The sequence below is a fragment of the Callithrix jacchus genome, chromosome 5 (assembly GCF_049354715.1).
Source record: "Callithrix jacchus isolate 240 chromosome 5, calJac240_pri, whole genome shotgun sequence".
Taxonomy (NCBI): Eukaryota; Metazoa; Chordata; class Mammalia; order Primates; family Cebidae; genus Callithrix; species Callithrix jacchus.
Window position 1 is genome coordinate 122496427 of NC_133506.1, and position 22344 is coordinate 122518770.

Below are 22344 nucleotides of genomic sequence, written 5' to 3' on the forward strand. Positions count from 1 at the left end.
GGGAAAATGTCCTCTTCCCTTTTCGCAGAACACATTGGTGTTCTGGGTGTCTATCTAACTGTCCTGCTCTAAATGTATCGTTGTGTTCTGTGAAAAGAGTGCACAGGTCTGACATTTTCCTTTGAGTACTGTCTTTATGGCATTCACGAATCATCATCCAATGGGGCATTTCCACAAGCCATGGCTTTACTGCCAAAGAAAAATAACAAGCAAACTACAAGGAGAGTTCCCAAGCTCTAAAATGGGTACGACAGAAACCTTCTCACTGAGAAGCCTGGAGAGGCAGGCTTGAGGGCATCCAATCCAAGGCTGGTGTCCAGAGAAGGGTCACTCCTGAGGGCACCCACTGCTTGTTAAGCTAAGTACTGTGATAACACGGGGCAAAAATCCCTTCCTGGTTAAGGCCTCGTTCTCCACCTTGCTGAGGACTGCAGAGCTAAGCGGGAAGTTACGGAGCCTGGATCATCCCAGTTGCTGCCCTGCCATCACACTGAGTGCTGCTGTGCGGCTTCTGGTCTCAATACTGCTTACTGCTGGAAACACCCTCCTCTCCTTTCTCACTGTAAATCTCTTTGGAATTTTCCCTGAACTCAAAGAGGGAGAAATCACACTTTTAACAAATGGAAGCTTTTCTTAAATTGGTTTCACTTAGGTGGAGAGACAGGAGGCTGGCCCAGACTGAGGGCAAAGAGTAAAAACTGAACCGCTGAAGTTCAGGCACATCAACCACGGGGCAGAAATGAGCCATGGGTGTATCTCAGCAAGCAACGGGGAAGAAAGCCCAGAAGGGCTGCAGGCTGACCTGAGAGTCAGATCCACTCCAGACATTGAGAAGGACTTTTATTCTCAGGGAGCTCGAACCAATAATAAGTTTCCTTCCCCCACCAAGAGGCAGGGGGCAGCACAGCTGTTTCTACCCCAGATTTGGCGTGGTGAGAAATATTTCCTTTTCCACCATAGAAGGTCTGCCAGTGCATTATAAATCAACCTTCCACAGCTCTTAGCAGAAGTAGGCCTGGAAGTAGACGATCTACTGTAAGTCAAATTGGAGAAGATCTTGAACTACTTGTTTTCCAAGATGTTGATGTGGAAAACTGCATCTGACCTCATCACCACCAGCACTGCCACTACCACCTACTGAAAAAGATAATGAAAACCAGAGATTTTTGGATCCTTGGATAAAGGAAAAGCAGTAGATTCAAGAAGCTACTACATTCCTAATGTGGAAGCGATTCTTCCTACTATCTATGATCTAACCTTACTCATCACCATGACCTTCATGGGCAACGGCCTCGGGCACCATCTTGGAGCTGAGCAGGAAGCAAGAGGAGGCAGAGAGGCTGAAGGGTGAGGGGGCACCTAGCATGACTGCATGAATGCCAAGTGAATGAGTGAAAGGTGACTGCAGCCAGCCTCCTGACACTCCTCAGGGATGAGGCAGGCAGGTAATCACCACGGCCACTGGAAGGGCAGCCTCCACAGCAGTGTGTGACAACAGGGAGGTGTTGTAGTCCATGGCCTCAGAGCCCTAGGACATGGCAGCTAAAAGTAACATTTACACCTTGTGAGCAAAACTGGGCTGGGTATACACCGTCTCCACCTCCAAAGGTCTCCCAGACCTTTTGCCAACTGAGGCTTCTGCCTTCTGGGATGTGACGTATCACATGATGGATGTGGGACAGAGATAAAGGGGAAGAGGGCACGGGGGGTGGCCAGACCCAACCGGTTGGCGTGTGAGCCCAGACGAGTTCCTCTGGAAATCCCTGAGACCAAGTGATATCAACACCCAAGGGAAAGTGGGGACACAGAGGGGAGAAGGATATGGCTGGAGATCAGGAGCCCCAGTGTATAGCTTTGGGAAACTCAATGCATCTCTCTGTGAAGGTAAGACGGGGATGTGGCCATCCACCTTCCCAGGCTGTTGTGAGGATCCAGGGACCTAGTGGGTATGAGGCCCTTCCTCAGTGAGAAGCTGGGACAGACATAAGGGACACGCTGTGAAGTAAGTGCCGACATGTAAAAGGCATGTGATTGCTATCTGAGGGATGAATGAACGTTATGAATAAGCTACCTCCCTCTTTCCGATCTCTGGACTCAGGAATTAACTGTTTTGTCATTTTTGATATTCTTACCCATGTGGTCAAACTGACAACGAATACAGTGAACCCAAGAGAAATCAGGCCTGATAAAGAATGTTACATGGCATGGAATGACGTGGACTCTGGAACTGCAGTGTGCCCCCACTGAAGCCTCACGTGGCAGACACGCTGCTTACAGCCCCTTTCCTTCTGTGATGGGGAGTGCAGGAGACTGAGGTGCAATGCAGGAGTTGGCTTCGTGGCTGATTCTTACCTATGAGAGGCCACTGAGCATGAGCAATACACGTGCTGGTCTCACCCCTGCCCTTTACCCCGGTGTCTGTCATGCAGAATCCAACCCCATGGGCACAGCTATGGGAATTATGTGAAATATGAGTAGCTCAAAACACTGCTGTTAAAAAGCAAAACCAAGCAAAACCCAGAGGAGGAGGAAGGATGCAGAACAAATGAAAGGGACATTGCAAGATTATGGAGAGAGAAAACCTAACAAGGTGGGAGCCAGCCCTCATGATGACCAAACACAGGAGGACGTGCTTCATCATAGGGGCACCCTTGTAGTTCAAGTCCCAGTGCTGGGGTGCAGTGGGGCACGTTAGCAACCATATTGCCACCATCTGCACAACTCTCCCACTTGTGGTTGCATGTCATCGTCATTTAAGTTAAATGACTAACAGTGGAAATGGGCTGGTATGTTTCACCTGGGCTTCCTGGGAGGTAGCGTCCATACTAAGGAGCCATCCAGCAAAGGGGTCTGGCCATTGGTCTGCCCTTTCTCTGGAGATGAGCATGCTCAGGGAACGGGCTTCGTGCATGACCAACACAGGCGGGGGCACACAGTTAGGGGTCATAAAGTGGGGTTAGTTTGCTCATGTCAGTCACCCACAGTTCTGGAAGCGTGCTCACCGAAGACCTGGAGGCCCACTGAAGCCAGTGCATTTTGGTACACACAGTCTGGAGAATAAGAACGGACAAAGGAGAGGATTTGGAGAACAGTCAGTTCCTGGCTTTGGAAATCCAGAATTGGGAATGGACAGGTAAAGAATGCCATAAACCCATGTGAGCTGATGCGGAAACGCCTCCTGGATACATTGCTATGTGAAAGACGCAAGGTGTGTAACATGGCACAACCTCATCTGTGTATGTTTACACACGCAGAAACTTTCTGGGAGGTTACAGAAAAGATCATGAAGAGTAGGGTCAGCAGTTGGGGCGATATCTTTTCACTGGTGCCCTTTTCTACCATTTAGCTGTTCATTTTACCATATAGAGAAAGTATGTTAATAATAAATTTTTTTTAAAGGGGCTGGGACCCCCTTCACCTCCTGCCAACTTCATAGTGTCTTTGGTTTCTCTGACAAAATCAAACAGTACTCATCTCACCTACGGCACTGCAGTATTATCTCAGAAAGGGAAAACTGTTCTGGAGGAGGGCTGATTCCACTGATGAGTTTGCTGACAGACACAGGCCATAAGCCACACAGTAAACGAGTGGGTTCCTGTAGGTGTGAGAGCCATGTGTGTATGCAGGTGAAGGTTCTGGTTTATCATGGGCTGTAATCTATGGAATAAAAACATGTACTCCACTTGATCTTTATGTTAATGGTCAGATTTAGAGGCTTTAAAGCTCCTTTTCCAAGAAAAGTTGTAATGGCCGTCATTGTTGGAAACCTTCACTGCCAATTCATACAATGTGAAGTACGGGGGTATTTACACCATCACTCATCATCGAAGCTCCCCGAGGCTTGCAATATTCTTCCCATTTTTCTTTTAAGCAGAAAAGTATTTGCTTAAATACTTTTGAAGATCATTAAGAGAGTAATGATCAAGGAACAGGAAAAACGGCTTTCCTCTCATTAGCCAAGTAAAAGATGCTGACTTGGATGAGTTTAGAGGCTTCAATCCAACCTAGACACAGCATGATGTGACTTACTATAGTCTCCAAAGGCTGGTTAGTGTTTGTATGTTGTCGACAAACCTTCCCATTGTGAGATCTCTATTTTGAATGGCATCATTGTTGCTGGCCCAACAGGCCAAGAGAATGAAGCTGCCTGCCATCCTAGAGAACTGATGAGACGCGGCTCAGGCTGCCAGTGGTATCTGATCAGTGACACAGCCATGCCAAGGACTCTCCCTCCTCCTTTCATCTGAAGATCTGCTGCACTATACACCTAGCTTGCTGGAGTAATTACTATAAGAAAATAGTACCAGGAGATGTCCTTATGTTCAGGAAATACACATGGAATTCTCTAGATGTAAAGAAGCATTAAATCTGCAACTTACTCTCAAATGGTTCAGAAAAAAAATAAGTATATATTAAGGTTGGTGCAAAAGTAATGGCAAAAAGTAATTAAAACTAATGGCAGAAACCACAATTACTTTGCTTCAACCTAATATGTGTCTGTGTATGTGTGTGTCTGTACCTATGCAGAGAGATCGGCCTCTAATCCCAGCACTTTGGGAGGCCAAGGCGGGCGATCACTAGAGGTCAGAGTTTAAGACCAGCCCGGCCAACATGGGAAAACTCCATCTCTACTAAAAATTAAAAAAAATTAGCCAGGTGTGGTGGCAGGCGTCTGTAATCCCAGCTACTCAGGAGGCTGAAGGAGGAGAATTGCTTTAACCTGGGCGGCGGAGGTTGCAGTGAGCCGAGATCGTGCTATTGTACTCCAGCCTGGGCGACAGAGCAAAACTCTGCCTCCAAAAAAAAAAAAAAAAAAAAAGATAGCATGAACATGCTAAAATGTTAACATTTAGGGAATCTGGGTAAAGGAATGCAGAAATTCTTTAAATTACTTTCCCGGCCCTGCCCTTCTGCAAATCTAAAATGGAAAATTATTTCAGAATAAAAATAAAAATAAAAATTAAAAAAGGATCCCTCCACCAGCTTCAATAGTTAAATGATTATCAAGCTCTCTAAACAACTTAACAGCACTGTGAAATGAAGGACTTTGTGGCTGACTGGGAAAAGGAGCCTCGATTGTGTTCTTGGTCTACGGACGTCCTCAATGTTCTTATTCTCTTTGGCTCTTGCTGTGGGTCACTGGATGAAATGTCCCGAAATTTCCTTTTTTTCTGTCTTTAATTTTTAAATAAAATACTTACAGTAACTCCACAAAAAGTGGCCACCCATGAAAGGTCTATTTCAATGTGCTCTGCCAGCCCACTCTGGGATATGTTTCCTGTGTTAACATTACAGATGAATTTCTCCCTCCCTCATCACCATTCAAGTACAGCGAATGATTCTGGCTTGCCTATGAACCAGATATTCTGCTCCTCAGTGCCAATGGCTAGAACTAAAAAAAGAAAAATCAATTAACTTTATGCTCCTGGTATTTGTATAAACTGTGACCGATCACAGGCGGGAGGAGTAGAAATTTGAAGGCTGTTCTTGGCCATCTCATTCACATTAATTATAAATTCGAATAAAAGCCTACAAAATTCAAAGTGATGGTGGATCAGAATCCTGGAGCTTTTATTTTCCTGGGAAAGCAGAAAGCACTTGCCTTCCCTCAGTGAGCCTTCTGGTTGCTGGGCCAAGCTGCTGGCTGCACACTCCTTCCCACGCTGCCTCCTTGCTCACCTGACGCTGGGAGGCAGGTGAACACTTACTGCTCCCTAAGTCACTGAAGATTACCCTTTCCGGAGGCAACATCTGTTTTAAACTTAAAATTTCTTCTTATGTAGACTAACATTATAAGCCTTTTTTTTTTTGAGACGAAGTTTTATTCTTGTAGCACAGGCTGGAGTGCAATGACACAATCTTGGCTCACTGCAACCTCTGCCTCCTGGGTTCAAGCGATTCTCCTGCCTCAGCCTCCTGAATAGCTGAGATTACAGGCGTCCGCCACTATGCCCAGCTAATTTTTGTATTTTTAGTAAAGATGGGGTTTCACCATGTTGGCCAGGTTGGTCTTGAACTCCTGACCTCAGGAGATCCACCTGCCTCGGCCTCCCAAAGTGCTGGGATTACAGGCATGAGGCACCACGCCTGGCCTACGAGCCTCTTTTTGATGACTTGGGTTTGCTGTTGAGAACATCAGGTTGAGCTGATGGCTCTCACTGAGCTGACGGTCCTTGTGCCTCGGAAGCAGAGAATGCTCCGGATTGTGCTTCCTTAAAGAGATCCCTGAAACCAGCTTGCTTTGTGCTTTGCTCCTAAAGAGGAAGAACTAGGTATTGGCTGCTCGTGTCCAGGGAGCACAGCACCACTGTCCGTGGTTATCTTTGCTTTAGTTTTTACAAAAAAACCCCTGTGAAGTGATTGTTCTATCTTCCAGAAAATCATCGTCTTCGTGGTGGCACATGGTGGCTTTTTAGGGACAGACATAGCTCTGTCCAGGACTGAACTCTCCCACTGTTGACTGCTACAGGCCAGGTTCTTCCCTCATGTCTGAGCCTCCAAACTTTCTACTGTCAGGGGAGATGATCATCACCATGGGAGACGGCCATCGCTAAGGTAGATGGCCACTGCCCCACACAACAGATGCTGGTCACTCTCCTCTTTCTGTTCTCCTTTATGTGTCACCTTACACAGAATCCAGCCCGTGGCCACACTGCAGATCCTGACCTTCATGTCACCATGAGATGGAAAGTACTGTGCTAACCTCCTGACGGATCACGGCACTGTGAGACACTTTTTGTGGTGGGATCGCTCATTTTGCATGGCGCTGTGGTCTAAGGGTTAACTCTAGTAAAGTCACTCTGGCAGTCAGGAAGAGGATTAGAAGATGGCACACTAGAGGAATGCTGATTCCACTGGATAAGCTCTGTGGCTGTCCAGCAATGGAATACCCCTACCCTCTTTCTGGGAGACTCTTTCATTGAAGGTTCAAAAAGTTTAAAAATTCATAAAACAAAGATGATAGACTCCTGGTCCTACAAGCTCAATCTGACCTGTAGAAGCAGTCTGCAAATAATTGTGAGAACCTGAAGTCCTGCTACTGGTATTTCATAAGCAAAGGTTTAATTCCACGGGAGCCAGGAGTGGTACCACACGTGAGCACAGCTACCTGTCCTCAGTCCTGCAAGTCTCAGGGAAATAGATTCACCAGCACTTGCTAAAGAAGCATCAGGCCGACTTTACCAAGATGGAAAAGATTGGTCATCCAGGGTTATAAGAACTGCTCAGAGGTGGGAGCGCTCAGAAATGGGCTCAGGGTGAGAGACTCTGGCTGCATTACCTGATTGTTCTCCCAGCAGCACTATTTAGGCTTGCATTGCTCGTCTCTCTTTGAAATAACAAAATGACCACCTGTCAGAGAATGCTCAGTTCTGTAAACACATTTGCCTTTTCAGTTAGCTCTGGATCAGGGAACCACAGTGCACTTTTCACCAAGGAAGACGGAAAACCACATCCCAGAATAACTTTTCTATGCAGCTCGTTCTCTCCTGCTATTTGTGTTAACCACGGCGTACCGTGCAGCTTTGACTTCGGTTGCTGTTTGCTCTTCTAAATGTCCTCTCCAACCACTGGAATGGCTCTCGGCATGGTGCCTCTGCTCCAGCGCGTCACTACCGAACAGAGCGCAGTCCTCAGGGACCACTGGAGGCGGGGGTGCGTGCCCTTCCATGACATGCTGCCATGAGCGTCCCCCAGCCGCCTGGCCCAGTGCAAGGACTAGAGCAAACAGCTCTCAAGAGGCACATCGCTGCCCTTCCAGGAACCAGAACTAACAGCTTCACTTGGCTGCCTGGCTCAGTGCAGGGAATAGAGCAAACAGCTCTCAAGAGGCACAGCCCTTCCAGGAACCAGAACTTGCCCCATTTATCTCTCTGCCCTTGAAGCTCTCTGCTTTTGGACCCAGTGTCTGTGGGTTCCCGGTAGCCATGTGCTTCTAAATCAGAAGAGCCCCCTAAAATCAATGAACAGGACTTGCTAAAGAAAAGGTGGGGGGTGGCAGATACTTAAGGGCCTTATTTGAAATGATGATTCAGGAGGAAGTCAACTGACATGATTAATGTTACCCCTGCGGACCCATTCCCTGTCCATCTGTGTTCTTTCTGGCTCCTTCCTCTTTTGTGCACAGGTTTTCCAGGAGAACACGGGCTTCTGCCTGAGAAATCTCTCTGGGAAGAGATGCAATCTCTCCCTTCCTTCTGCCCAGAGCTCTCACCAAGCAGGACTTTTTGCCTGAAAGTTCCAGTTTTAACGCCTGGGTCCACAATTTCTGCCTCCATTTGTGAGTTCAGGGGCTATTTCTTCACAGCCAGGTGCAATTCATTCTTCCTTAATTTTAACCAGCCCTCAGTTAAACAAAACAAAACAAAAACAGTAGCGCTCCAGGAATGAAATATAAATGAACACTGCTTCTAACTCAGCTGCCGGCCATGGGTACCACTTTGTTCCAGTGATTTCCGTGGACCGCAGGGAACAATTTACATTCCCGCCTGCCAGAACCAAGTCTCCCTCTTTTCTTCCCTATATCCGGGTGTAGGGCCAAGTATCCACAAAACCTGGGAGACCATGCAAATAAACACCTTCTTCTGCCATAATGAGGTGGGAATAAATAGAAGAAGACATGTGTTATGGTTGGTTTTGCTGCAACTCATCTCTTTCTGGAAACTGACTGACAAGTAATTGGATTTTGCTCAACCCTCAAGGCAGGGTCAGGAGCATCTCTCCGTTGCTCCTATAAAGAAACTAAGCTGTGTTCAAGATGCTATTGCATAACCTTCATAATTCAAGATGACAAATAAATATTAAAGGCAAAAGAGGAAAAAAAAATCCCTAACAGAATTTTCTACTGAGGCCACTTGCAGCACCACTTATCACTCTCCCCACCCCCCAAAACCTTCAAACCAGGTTATGTATGTTGAGGGGCAGGAGCCCATGAGAGCCCCCTAAAATCAGTGCACAGGGCTGGCTAAAGAAAAGGTGGGGCAGCAGATACATAAGGGCTTTATTTGAAATGATGATTCAGGAGGAAGTCAACCGACCTGATTAATTTTAGGTTTTTTTCAGTGTGTGCTAAAAATAGCTTAGAAAAATAAAATCCAGTGGGCTCACCAACAGCAGTTTTACTCTTGGGGTAGAGGACACAGAGGCACACGTAGTGAGGAAGTTGCTGCTCTAAGAATGAGGCTGTGTGTACCCAGTCAGTAACTCTGCCACCCCAGGCGGGTCCCCTGGCCTGCTCATGGGGCACCTGTCAAAGTAGATAGATTTGAGCAAAACCAACAAGCAATGCTTCTGAAACTGACTGTGGAATAAAGTGGCTTTCTGGAATCTCTGGGGAGGGGCTGCTACCCGATGCCAAGACAGAGGCAGAGTGGGAAGGCACAGGACACCTTTGGGGGCTCTGCAAAGTGGCAGGTGTGAGTGACGAGGCTGACATCTTAAGGCTCTGTTTACCTCTAGAGATATAAATATTATGAAAGGCACTTGCTGGTCTCATTCAATAATCAGAGCCTGTAGCCTCAGTGTCAGGGCAGTTGCTGAGATGCAGCGATGATGCAGTGGGTGAGGACACCGACTCGTCCTGGTTCTACCACCTATCAGCTGTGTGTCCTCTGGCAAGTTAGCCTCTCCGTGCCTGTTTTCTCCTCTGCAAACTGGGGAGCATAGTACCCATCTCACAGGGCTGTTGGGATGATTAAATAGATTAATATTTGTAAGGCACTGAGAACAGGGCCGGGCACAGTGTTTAAATAAATAAATAAATAAATAAATAAGGAATCAGGGAGAATCTGAAAAAAGCCAGCAACGTCAGGATTGGTGGCTGTCACTCAGTCCCTGCAGTGGTGGCAGTGGAGGATGTGGAAGCGGTGTCCAGGCCCTGTCTAGGAGCTAGCTAGGATGGGGTTGTGGTTCAGCGCCCCCATCAGTGCCAGGCAAATCCAGGAAAGCTGGAGACAGACATGAAGCCTGAGTCCAGCAGAGGATGGAGGGCTATGAATACAGCCCTGCTGGGTGTGAGTTTACAAAGTCCAGACCCAAAGCAGAGCTGGCCTCACTCCCTAATCATGAGGGCGTGCTCTGCAGCTGCCCAGCTGGAGGACGGGGTGTACACAGGGTTCCCTTCCCTGCCTTATTGGTTCTTACTCTGTGAAGGCAGCAGGGATCCTGGCTGCTGAGGCCATAGGACTGAGGATGAGGCTGAAACCTGGCCGGTTTCCTCAACCTGTAGAAGCCAGAGGTCATCGGCCTCCTCTCTCCAAGAAAAGAGATGAGGGGGATACTTCCAGAATTTGGGGAAATGGGGTTCTGAAAACAGGCCACTTTTCTAGACTCACCACTTTGGGCTTGAACGGTGGCTGGATCTCCCTGTTCTCCAGTTTCTCCCAGTCGATCCTCCGGAAGAAGGCATGTTCTCTCACGTCCCTCTCACCCTCGGGCCCGCAGCCCAGCCGCTTGGCTGGGTGTTTGGTCATCAGCTAGGAAAAGGAGAAAAAGGGAACAGTGGCTCACAAGAGCTTCCCAGAGACAGCGCCTTCCCTTTGCCTAGCGCTGCCTACAGCTCTAACTTTGTGGACTCCCGGACAGCATCTCAGAGAGCTGACCGAGACACTCAGTGGCTTGCACAGAGTGAAGCCAACTCACAAAAATGACATTGGCAAGCATAGCCCTTCCTATGGTGGTTTTCAAGATGAGGGAAAAGGAAAGCAATCTGAACCCATGGCCAAATGGAAGAAGAAGAATTTAAACAGATGTCTCATACATTATCTGTTTTGGAACCATCATGCTATACATATATTTGGTTTAAAAAAAAAAGGCATGCAATTACTAAAAACTGCATGTGCTGAAAGCATCACAGTCTAGCATCACACAGGATGCTATAATAAGCATCATATGGGGCCGGGCGCGGTGTCTCACACCTGTAATCCCAGCACTTTGGGAGGCTGAGACCAGCGGATCACAAGGTTAAGAGTTCGAGACCAGCCTGCAGCATGGTGAAACCCGTCTCTACTAAAACTACAAAAAATTAGCCAGGCCTTGTGGCACATGTGAGTCCCAACTACTTGGGAGGCTGAGGCAGGAGAATCGCTTGAACTTGGGAGGTGGAGGTTGCAGTGAGCTGAGATTGCGCCACTGCACTCCAGCCTGGGAAATAAAGCAAGACTCTGTCTCAAAAAACCAAACCAAAACAAAACAAAACAAATAAACACCAAAAAGCATATGTCTATGTATTTTCTGGGCTAAAATATTATCAATCAAAGACTCATAGGTTAGAAAAATAAATGCTATAACAAGGAAGGTGACTAGTTAATTTCAACTTGCCTATTTTAAGACACAGAGACAAACACAGACTGTGAGCTCTTTGAAGACAGAAGCCAGCTCCTCCCGACCTCAGTATCTCTTCCAAGTGCCTTGCTCTTGGATGACATGTGGCAAATGCCTCCCAAATGGTCACACTCACCAGATAATGTTAAGGGCATATTGTACTCCATCTTACTAAGCCTGAAAATAACATTGTGACCCAACTCTTGACCATTCAAAACGAGACAAGTCATGATCAGCAATTCTGTTCCTAGAGCAGTTTCTCAACCATGGTGTGTGCATATCCTCACCAAAACACATGCCCCAGAAGGTTCACAGCAGTTCTATTTGCAACGACCTCAGACCATAGCAGAAACAATCCAAATATCCACCAGAAGTAGAATGGAGAAGGAAACGATGGCGTTCACACAGTGGAACACGACACAGCAATACAAAAGGAGGAACTATAACCGCACACAGCAATGCAGACAGAATCCTCAATCATGACACTGAGAGAAAGCAGCCAGGCCAGGAGCAACAATGCAAGGTTAGGTCTGTGCAGAGCTGGAAACGGGCAAGACCAATCCATGCTGTCTGAAGTTGGGAGGCAGGTTATCTTGCGGCAGAGCACTGACTGTAGCTGGGACAGGAGGGGGCTTCCAGGATGTTGGAAACATGGTTTCTTGAGCTGGGTGCATTTACATGGGTGGATGCGTCTGATGATGATTCATTTATCAGGGTATTGATGATGTGTGCCCATTTCTGTATGTATGCTATAGCCATAAAAAGTGTGGTGAACAAAGAACTAACTGAGTCACACCAAGTGAGACAGGAGATGAGAGCACACTCTTTCTAAGGGCCTGTGATGACATCTGGCAGTCCCCACCACAATTTTACGAAATGGATTAGAATTAAAAGTGCAGCAGTCACTAGGTAACTGGGCCAGAGTCTCAGGAAGTACTGGGATTCCAATCCATTCTCCCAGCCTTCACTTTCCCCACTGTGCCCTGTGTGACACCAAGCCCCCACCCTCGATGGCCAAAATGCAGTGGTGTGGGTTTGTGGTATTTCTGCCATCTCTCTTAGAAGTGTGGGGCAAGTATTTCTCCTACCAAAGCTCTTAGTCCATGATCACAAAAGGTATCCAAATCGACTTACTCCTTTGCAGATGGAAACTGCCTCCTTGGACAAGGATTTTGGATAGGAAACGTTGTGCTCCATGATAGACTGAAACAGTTCGTCTTCATCTTCACCATCAAATGGAGGCTGTTCCAGAAAAAGGAAAGATGGGGAAGTATTTAGGCAGAGTAATTCATTAACATGTGCCTGAAGAGTCAATTCAGCACCAAGGAACAGACCAGGGTTCTCGGCCCACCGCAGGCTGTACAGCTAGCTCAGTCAACTGGAGCGTTTATTTGATTGTCTTTAATGAGGTTGATGGTTTTGTGTTTTTCATTTCTTTCCCTCTGTCTTGTTAATTATCTTGCCCTAGGCAACCCAAACAATCTTTAGGGAAAGTGTTTTTGAGTAATGCTTTTAACGATTTGCAAATAAACTATGATTAATCCATTAATCTTGTAATTATGTGCTAAAAATCTAATTATGATCAGTTAGGTTACAGGCGGCTTTGTATGCAGAAGATGGCCATGGCCCACAGAAAATGTTAACACTTTCACCTGGGGTGAAGGGGTCTTCAGAACATGGCCTAAGAGGATGACCCCAGTAATTCAAACAAGAAGCTGCTTTGTGGGGTGTGTGTGTTTGGGGTGGGGGGTGCTTTGAACCTGCACAGTGGCAGTGATGGGACCTTAGCTTCCACTGGACTCCTCCCCTCGTCCTCTCTGACTGGGTTTACAGCTACCAGGCTGAGAGAAAAAGGCACGGCGGCCCTGTGGGAGCTCATGGCTTTAGAGTCAGGTCAATCTGGATGAGAATTCTAGCTCTACTAACTTCCTAGCTGGGTGTCCACAGGCAAATGACTTAGTTCTTTAATACATAGTTCTCCAACTTGCAAGATGGGGTTTCTGAGAGTAAAGTGCCTTGTATTTTGTGTTGTACCTGATAAGTGCCCAGTGAAAGCAACTGAGTGATTCTATTATTTAAGGCAGAGCAGCTCTCTTGGGAAGGACTTCGAGAACCTTCCAGGAAGAAAGGCCGAGTTCACGCTGCCCTTTGAACTTTTCCCTCCAGCGTGTCTGTAGTCCTGAGGGATGCATCACTTCCCTGTCATTCTGGCGGGATGGCACAGAGGAAAGGGTTCACGGGAAATTTAATAATGCTCCCCTTTGCCTCTGTAACCTTGAGCTTAGCATAAGAAAGGCAGAGCAGGGGCCAACCTTGTGCAGAATCCTCCTGTGTAATCTCGAGATGTTCCTTTCTCATGGAAAGAGTCAGTCACTCTGGCTGCCACCGGCATTGAACTGAATCATGAATCAGATAACTGTGCAGTGGTCAGCAGGATGCCCCTTCTTATCAAACATGTTCTCCCAAGTCAGAGACAGAAGCTGAGCCAAGCAGATCCCTCCCTCAACCGCCACCCACAAATCACCTCAACCTGTTCCTCCAACACCTGAGACCCGACCTCAGTCCCCTGCCCAGTCCTGAACAGGAGCCATGTGCCCTGAAGGAAAGATGCCAAGTCTATAAAGAACCCCACCTTGGGACCAGGTATGGGAGGACAGAGTTGGGTGTCTGGTACTACTTAACATTTTTTTGGTCTGGAACTACAATAAGTACCTGGTGTAAGGGAGGTTTAATTTGGTGGAAGCTGCAGGTGGGTGAAGAGAGCTAAAATGAGCCTGCCTGACCCAGAGCAGGGCAGGGGCAGCTGGCCACAGTGACTTCCACCAGCAGGAGCAACATAGAGCCTGGGAGGCACCCAGGGCAGCTTGGGGGGGCACCCACCAGGGAGTGCAGGCTCCGGACAGCCACCTGTGTCAGCAGAGGGACGTGTTGCTTCTGTTTGTAGGGGGCAGAGCAGGCAGGCAGTGGTGGGGGAGGGCTGTGACGGAGCTACAGTGCAGGTTGGCCCTGTGTCCACCCCATCATGTTCCCTGCTCAACAGGGAAATTCTTAAATTTCTCATTTTCCCTAATCAGTGATCCATAAACCTGGCTGAGTTTTGGTAAAGGAGATTTTGATAACTCCAACAAATGTGGTGGCTGGGTGCAGTGGCTCGTGCCTGTAATCCCAGCACTTTAGGAAGCCAAGGTGGGTGGATCACCTGGTCAGGAGTTCAAGACCAGCCTGGAGAACATGGCAAAACTTCATCTCTACCAAAAACATAAAAATTAGCCAGGCATAGTGCCTATAGTCCCAGGCATGTGCCTATAGTCCCAGCTCCTTGGGGGCTGAGGCACAAGAATAGCTTGAACCCAGGAGGCAGAGATTACAGCGAGTTGAGATTATGCCACTGCACTCTAGCTTGGGAGACAGAACAAGACCTTGCTTCAAAAACAAAAATATGGTGTGCTTTCTGCTCAGTGCTGTGGCCTGCACCCTGCAAGGGCTCAAGGCTGCTGAACTGGCTGTGTGCATGTTGTCTGCAATGCAAATGTGCCCTGGTGGAGAGTGGGGCAGAGGCTCTGCTTATAGGTCACTGATTGGCACCTCACCATGTGGCCCGAGAGGACCTCTGGTCAGGGCCCAACACATACTTTCCAAGTCTCAGTGCAAAATGAAAATGGGAGTCCCTCATTTAAAGGTTATTAAGAATTTTGGCCAGGCACGGTGGCTCATGCCTGTAATCCCAGCACTTTGGGAGGCCGAGGTAGGTAGACCATGAGGTCAGGAGATTGAGACCATCCTGACCAACATAGTGAAACCCCGTCTCTACTAGCTGTGTGTGGTGGCAGGTGTCTGTAATCCAAGCTACTTGGGAGGCTGAGGCAGAAGAATCGCTTGAACCCGGGAGGTAGATGTTGCAGTGAGCCGAGATGGCGCCATTGCACTCCAGCCTGGCTATAGAGCAAGACCCCATCTCAAAAAAAAAAAAAAAAAAGAATTTCAAGGTTTCAAGGTGGTGAGAACAGAGCACCAAACCAAACCAAATGTGCAGGGCTCTTCTGGGCTTGGGTCCTGTGTGACCATGTAGGCTGTGTGTCCCTGAAGCCAGCTACATGGGGTGCACCTTATTGAGCAGTGACAAAGGTGCTGGCGAGATTCAACCAGCCTCTCTGCAGGTGCTTGAGTCTCAGCTGCAGGAACGCACGCGGTGGGGGCCAAGTCACAGACAACACAAACCAAAGGCCTAAGGGAAACGTTCTCTAAGGAGCACAGGTGAAGCTTCCCTAGGAAATGGTCTCAAGTAGGGCAGTGAGAAGTTTCTTCTCATTTGAAGATCAGGCCATCGCAGCTGCAGCCATCCCACCTCCAAATGTGGAAGGCCAGGAATTGTTTGGGGAACATTCTGTGCAGGGCACTGGCCTGATGCACCTTCTTCATTGTCTCCTGGCATGGGAACCTGCTTGCCAGGTGAGCTGTTGCCACATATGCTAATTTCTGAAGGGGAATGGCTGCATCAGGGATTCGATTCTATAGATCAAAGGAGGACTTTTACCATAAAGTCTTCTCTGGGCCCCACTGAAGGCAGGATATCTGGACACTGGCACTCCCCCGAGAGTATTCCTTAGACCATTAATCCTTCAGCATCTTTTCCTGGGTCCAAGTTTGCATCCTACACCCCTCTCTGGCAATTTGCTTTAACATTTAAATTCTAAAGGCCCTGAGAAGTCCTGCAGTGAACAAAGCTGTTTAACTCAATGTGAATTATTAGTCCAGGGCTGGAAGGATCCTCAGAGGCCTCTGAGGCTTGCCTGGTGGAATAAGACGCCTAAGCTGTAACAAAGCCACAAGACCAAATGCCCCTGCAACAGAGCCTGTGCATTCCAGCCTTGGTGTGGCCCCAAGGATTAGGGACTCTCTGTCACCACATCCCAGGGACTTTAATGAGGGCAAGGGTGTTGGGGTACATTCTAGAAGGCTGATTCAGAGCCTACACATCATGCAGTGGTGAGTTCTGAAAATGAAGAGCGGGGCAGCCCCAGGAGGCTGAGAAGTTTCAAGTCATCTCATGGACAGCCACTGGCCTCTGGGCTAGAGACCTGGCATGCTTTTCCAGCTCTGATTAACTGATGGGAATTAGGCTGGCTCCCTTCCCAGCTGCTACCCAATGCAGCTTCTGTGTTGCTTCCCCAAATTCCTGCTGTTGAAGGTGGCATGAATGTGAAGAAGGTAACACAGGGCTATTCCTGGGTGTAGGGAAGAAGGGTAGTTACATGCCTCCTCCCAGTTTTCGAATACCATCAAATCAAATGCATTCTTTTTCCTAGTCTGTTTCCTCTGTTGCAAAGATACTATTTTTTTAAATTGTGATAAAATATAAAATATATAACACAAAATTTACCATCTTAATCACTTTAAAGTGCACTGCACTGTGGCATTAAGTACGTTCATGTTGTTCTGTAACCAACACCACCAGCCATCTCCAAAACTTTCTTATCTTCCCCACTGAAACTCCACCCATGAAACAGACTCCCCATTCTCCTGTCCCCCCAGCCCCTGGCAGCCACATTCTACTTTCTGTCTCTAAGACTTGACTACCCTAAGTATCTCATATAAGTGGGACGATACAATACATGTCCCTGTGACTGGCTTACTTCAAGATGTAGACTGTTGGTATCTTAACCATGCCTTCAGGGATCAGTGAGGATAGTATAGGTCCTGCTGTGGAAACGAACCGAGACCATCACCAAAACATAAGACAACATGTGGCTAGGCACGGTGGCTCACGCCTGTAATCCCAGCACTCTGGGGGGCTGAGGCGGATGAATCACGAAGTCAGGAGTTCAAGACCAGGCTGCCCAACATGGTGAAACCTCATCTCTACTAAAAATACAAAAATTAGAGGGGTGTGGTGGTGCACACCTGTAATTCCAGCTACTCAAGAGGGTGAACACAGGAGAATCACTTGAACCCGAAGATGGAGGCTGCAGTGAGCTGAGACTATGTCACTGCACTCCAGCCTGGGTGACAGAGCGAGACTCTGTCTTAAAAAAAAAAAAAAAAAAAAAAAAGACAACACGTTTCACTTCCTGCTTATGCTGCCTGTACATTGGGGGTCAGAAAGGCCTCTGATGGTTGCCCTTGGGGACCCGCCCGGATGGAGCAGCCACTGTCACAGTCTTGCTGCAGCAAAGGCTGGAGAAACAGCTCTGCAGTGTCTTGTACCTGCGCTTCCACCCCACCCTAGAGCATCTCCCCCCATCTCATTGGCGGGTGCTCCCTGCCACCCCACAAATACATGAGAAAGGAAGTACAATCCTACCATGCCAGGAAGGAGAAAGACTAGAAGTACCTGGTGAATAGCAGAAATGACAAGCACATTCAGGAAAGCTTGCTGGAGTCTGCTTTATATTTTTATATTTTTATTTTTTTTTTGAGATGGATTCTCACTCTGCTTGTTCAGGCTGGAGTGCAGTGGTGCAATCTCAGCTCACTGCAACCTTTGCCTCCTGGGTTCAAATGATTCTCCTGCCTCAGCTTCCTGAGTGGCTGGCATTACAGGTGTACACACCACACTTGGCTAAATTTTTTGTATTTTTAGTAGAGACAGAGTTTCACCATGTTGGCCAGACTGATCTTGAACTCTTGACCTCAAGTGATCCGCTCACCTTGGCCTGCCAAAGTGCTGAGATTACAGGTGTGAGCTATCACACCCAGCCTGGAGCCCTATTTTAAATGAAAATTATGTAATATTGTGGGGAGGGGAGGTCTACAAAAAAAGCACTCCCATTCCCTTCACCTGGACACAAAAATTGTTTTTATTTTTATGAGGGTTCTTATGCTTTCTTATATTATTGTCTAATTATAATGCATAATTTGGAGTTTTTGTTTGAAATATATTTTCTTCTTAGCTGTCAGTGTTCCCTTGAGCTGAATGCCACTGGCCACTGAGGTGATGCGTCATCAGGACAGATCCCCCGGTCCATGGCACATTTACAATTGCTTCCAGCATGTACCCGAATAACTAATGCTACGATAGACATCTGTGCACATTTTTTCTTCTCTGAATTACATCCCCATAATAACAGCCCATGTGTGGCATCCTGTAGCCTAAATGTGTGTGAACACATTTACGGCTTTTGTTAAGTCTCTCCAGGCTTACATATCCCTGGAGCATCTGACAGAAAGTGAGTGGCTGGGATTACAGGTGCTTGCCACCACGCCTGGCTAATTTTTTGTATTTTTAGTAGAGACTGGGTTTCACCATGTTAACCAGGTTGGTCTTGAACTCCTGACCTCAAGCAAGTGACAGGTAATCACTCACCCTCAGGCCCTGGTATTCAAGGCAAGGCAATGGTGAAAAGTTATTAATTCTATTCCTTTTCCTTTCCAGCACTGCCAGCCACTCAGCCTGGGGACTGTGGGGGTAACGTGTCACTCAGGTGCTTTATGGCTTTTAATGTCTACAAATCTGGACTCAATATTCCAAGCTAAGCTACCTGTTGAAGTCTTGGATTTGTGTAAACATTTTCTGAATGGGTTATATCCCTCCTGCTCTGTTCCTTCCCACTTTAACAATATGCAATTTGTGAGTTTTTTTTTTTGAGATAGAGTCTCCCTGTGTCACTCAGGCTAGAGTACAGTAGTGTGATCTCAGCTCACTGCAACCTCCACCTCCTGGGTTCAAATGATTTCTCCTGCGTCACCCTCCCGAGTAGCTGGCATTACAGGTGCCTGCCACCACGTCCGGCTAATTTTTTGTATTTTTAGTACAGATAGGGTTTCATTATGTTGGTCAGGCTGGTCTTGAATACCTGACCTCATGATCCGCCTGCCTCGGCCTCCCGAAGTGCTGGGATTACAGAAGAAGTGCTGCGCGTGGCTGTAACTTGTGAGTTTTAAACTGACACATGAGAAGTGATGGTTCATATTTTGCAATCCCAGGTGGGAGCCACCTCACAGCACTGGTGCGATCTCAGGTAGGAAGTGGTCACTGAGGCCATGCTCATTTGCAAATCACTAAAACCTGGACTCGGGGACTGGGCATGCTCCCACGGACTATTCAGGCCAAAGTTCTGAGATGAAGGGGCGATTACTGATTCAGCAGGAGTCAAGTCAAAGCATAAATAACCCAGGCAGAAAAGGGCATAAGGAGAGGGCTGGTCCCTTTATGATGATCACTGAGAACACTTCGAGGCGTAATGTGCTCATTAGAGTGCTTCGTAGACACTATTTATGCCCCAATAGTGATGGTATTTGTCAAGCAGTCCAGAAACTGAATAAAGACTCAGGCTGTTTATTCTTAACTGCCCCCTTGGCTGCTGACAATAAATAAAGCAAATGAGAAGAAAATGGCAATAAACTATTTTTTTCCTGCTCATCTTCAGCCCTCTGTGATTAAAGAGGACAAACTTAGACCAAAACCCCGGCAACAACTTTATCATTAATCAGACTTTTCAATAACAACATCTATTCCCTTTGCTGGGTCTCTGGGATTCCTGAAGCTGGAGGGGCTGTGGATAAAACTGGTAGAGCCTTCATTACCCTTTCTGAGCAGAGTCACAGCCTAGGAATACTTTAAATTTGCTTTGAGGAGTCAGAGACCTCTTGTAAAGCGCCCTCGGAAACAGATCCTGGCTTCGTTTCCACCCAGCCCCTTTTGCTTGTTAGCATATGCAAATGTGACTCTTAATGAAAGCAGGGTTTGTTTTCTGGACTCAAGGACTAAACATTCAAGTGGGATCAAGAGGTGGACTCGGCCTTTTGTGCCTTCATGAACAGCAGGGTTCCTAGGGGGCCTGTAATTCAGAGCTGAATTTTACTGTCAAAATTTTAAAGAGGGGGAAATTAATTTGAGCAGGCAACTGTGTTTCCCCTCCTGTTGACTCACTGATGGTGACTGTGTACGAACTGCCTTTCTGTGTTTATACATGGAGGTATTTGGCCTAGGAGGAATGCTTTGATGGGGTGGGGGTGGGGGGGAACTAAATAAATAATAAATAAACCACTCTTTTGATGTCAATCAAGTCTTAAAGCCACTGAGAAATAATAATGAAAATAATGATCTAAAGCTTTATATCTTTCAGTGCCTACAAGACTATTTCAATATTGAGGAAATATAATGAAAGACACATAAAGGAGAGATCATCCACAGCCTCCCATCCTAAAGGCAAAGTCCCTGGTCTGGAGATGACCTTCAGGTTTGCAGTGTTATAATAGGTAGCTGGTCAGACATGAGAGGGGCAGGAGGGCTCCCCCACCATCCACGAGAATGTCAGGTGACCATCAGGTGATGGTCAGGTGCCTGTTAACTGTCTCTCTAAAATAGTAATTGGTTGCAGCCAGCACCAAGGAAAGGCAGTCTCCCAGCAAACAGAAACACCTGAACCTGGTGAGCAGCAGCTTCCTGATAAGATCTCAGGAGTTGGGTGGGTGGGCTCGAGCACACATATTAAGAGGCAACATGGCGGAGTTTAACTGGTATACCACCTTCTAGGGACATCTGACTGGTAAGGCAAGAAGGCCTCAGGGAGCACATGCAGAACTCCAGTAAACACACTGCACATGTCACCCCTCCCAAGGGCTAGCAGGCCACTGCACAGGCAGACAGCCCAACCCAAGGGAAAGGTCAGGGGCAAAGAGACATAAGACCCTGGAAGAATGCCAATGTATAAAACCCCAAGTCAGAAGTCAGAGTGCACTTGATCCCTCCAGCTGCCGGCTCCACCCTCTTCCAAATGCACTTTACTTCCTTTTGTTCCTGCTCAAAGCTTTTTTTTTTTTTTTTTTTTTTTTTGAGACAGTTTTGTTCTGTTGCCCAGGCTGGAGTGCAATCTCGGCTCACTGCAACCTCTGCCTCCCAGTGATTCCTCTGCCTCAGTCTCCCAAGCAGCTGGGATTACAGGCACGTGCCACCACACCTGGCTAATTTTTGTATTTTTTTTTTTTTTTTTTAGTAGAGATGGGATTTCACCACGTTGGCTAGGCAACCTCATGGGGATGTGCCACTGCTAGCAACAGCACCCAGAGCCTCTTCCTCTCTGACCTCAGGCCTCCTACTCCCTCCCTTCACCTCTGCTCTAGCCCCCCGGCAGCTTCCATTTCTTAAACATGGCTGCACACTCTCCGACCTTAGGGCCTTCACACTGGCTGCTCCCTCTGTCTGGAATACTCTTTCCTCAGATATGCACACAGACATCCCCATACATCCTTTAGGTCTTAACCTTATCTTCTACGTGAGGCCCTCTCTGGCCATCCTAGCTAAAATTTCAACCGCCTCCAACACTGCCTTCTTTCCTGCTTTATGACTTTCTTCCTAGCTTATCTCTGCTGTGTTATATATTTTCCTTATGTAACCTGTCTGCTATCTCTCCTCCTCTAAGCTGTAAGCTTCATGAAGGATAAGGCTTTTCGTCTGTTTTGTTCACCCTTATGGCCATGCACATCATAAGTATTCAATGAATAAATACGTGGTGAGTGAATGAATAAGTGAGTCAATGGACATAACACGTGGGAAGGGAAGACTTTTTTCCCTAGAAACGAAGATGTCTTTGGGGATAGCTCTGCTGCAGAGCATGAATGGCTCTTTCCACTGTTTCTTACTGAGGCTTCTGGCTATGGAGAATCACAGATCTTGGCACTAGCACAAGCGTGCTGGGAATTATAAAAAGATGCCCAGGATCATGTTTAGTAGAAGGCAGAGATGTGCTGGGTGATTACCAAGCCTGCTTCCCCTGCTGAGCTCCCAGATATGCTATACTTCCTGCTTCTTTGTGTCCTAGTGGGGCCAAGTGGCCGGTGAAACCTAGGCAGAAGTGATACTTCTGGGCTTGGCTCCTAAGGCATCCTACGTGACTGTCCTCACGCTCTTGGCTGAAAGGAGGAGGAATGAGCGGAGAAATCTGAGGCCCTAAAAGATGGTAGGGCCAATGGATGCAAGAAACCTGGGTCCTTGAATGACCCTGGGTGTTAATGCCCTACCCTACATAGGACTTTGCCAAGGATGTAACCCCTGTGGGGGTGGGGCACTGACCCACAGAGTCATTT

The 22344-nt window shown here is 47.4% G+C and overlaps 1 protein-coding gene across 4 annotated transcripts in view; it reads right to left on the bottom strand.

The window, feature by feature from the left end:
* The window catches only part of PRKCA (protein kinase C alpha), a 490912-nt gene that overhangs the window by 10337 nt on the left and 458231 nt on the right, over nucleotides 1-22344 (bottom strand). For 3 of the 4 annotated variants that reach the window (XM_078374473.1, XM_078374476.1, XM_078374475.1), the window contains 2 exons: nucleotides 12454-12561; nucleotides 10332-10472 (listed from right to left, as the gene is read on the bottom strand). In XM_078374473.1, the coding sequence (XP_078230599.1) occupies nucleotides 10332-10472; nucleotides 12454-12561 (249 nt within the window). Of the gene's footprint in view, nucleotides 1-2921; nucleotides 3051-10331; nucleotides 10473-12453; nucleotides 12562-22344 lie in introns of those variants that run through there. The other variant, XM_078374474.1, reaches the window with a different exon arrangement.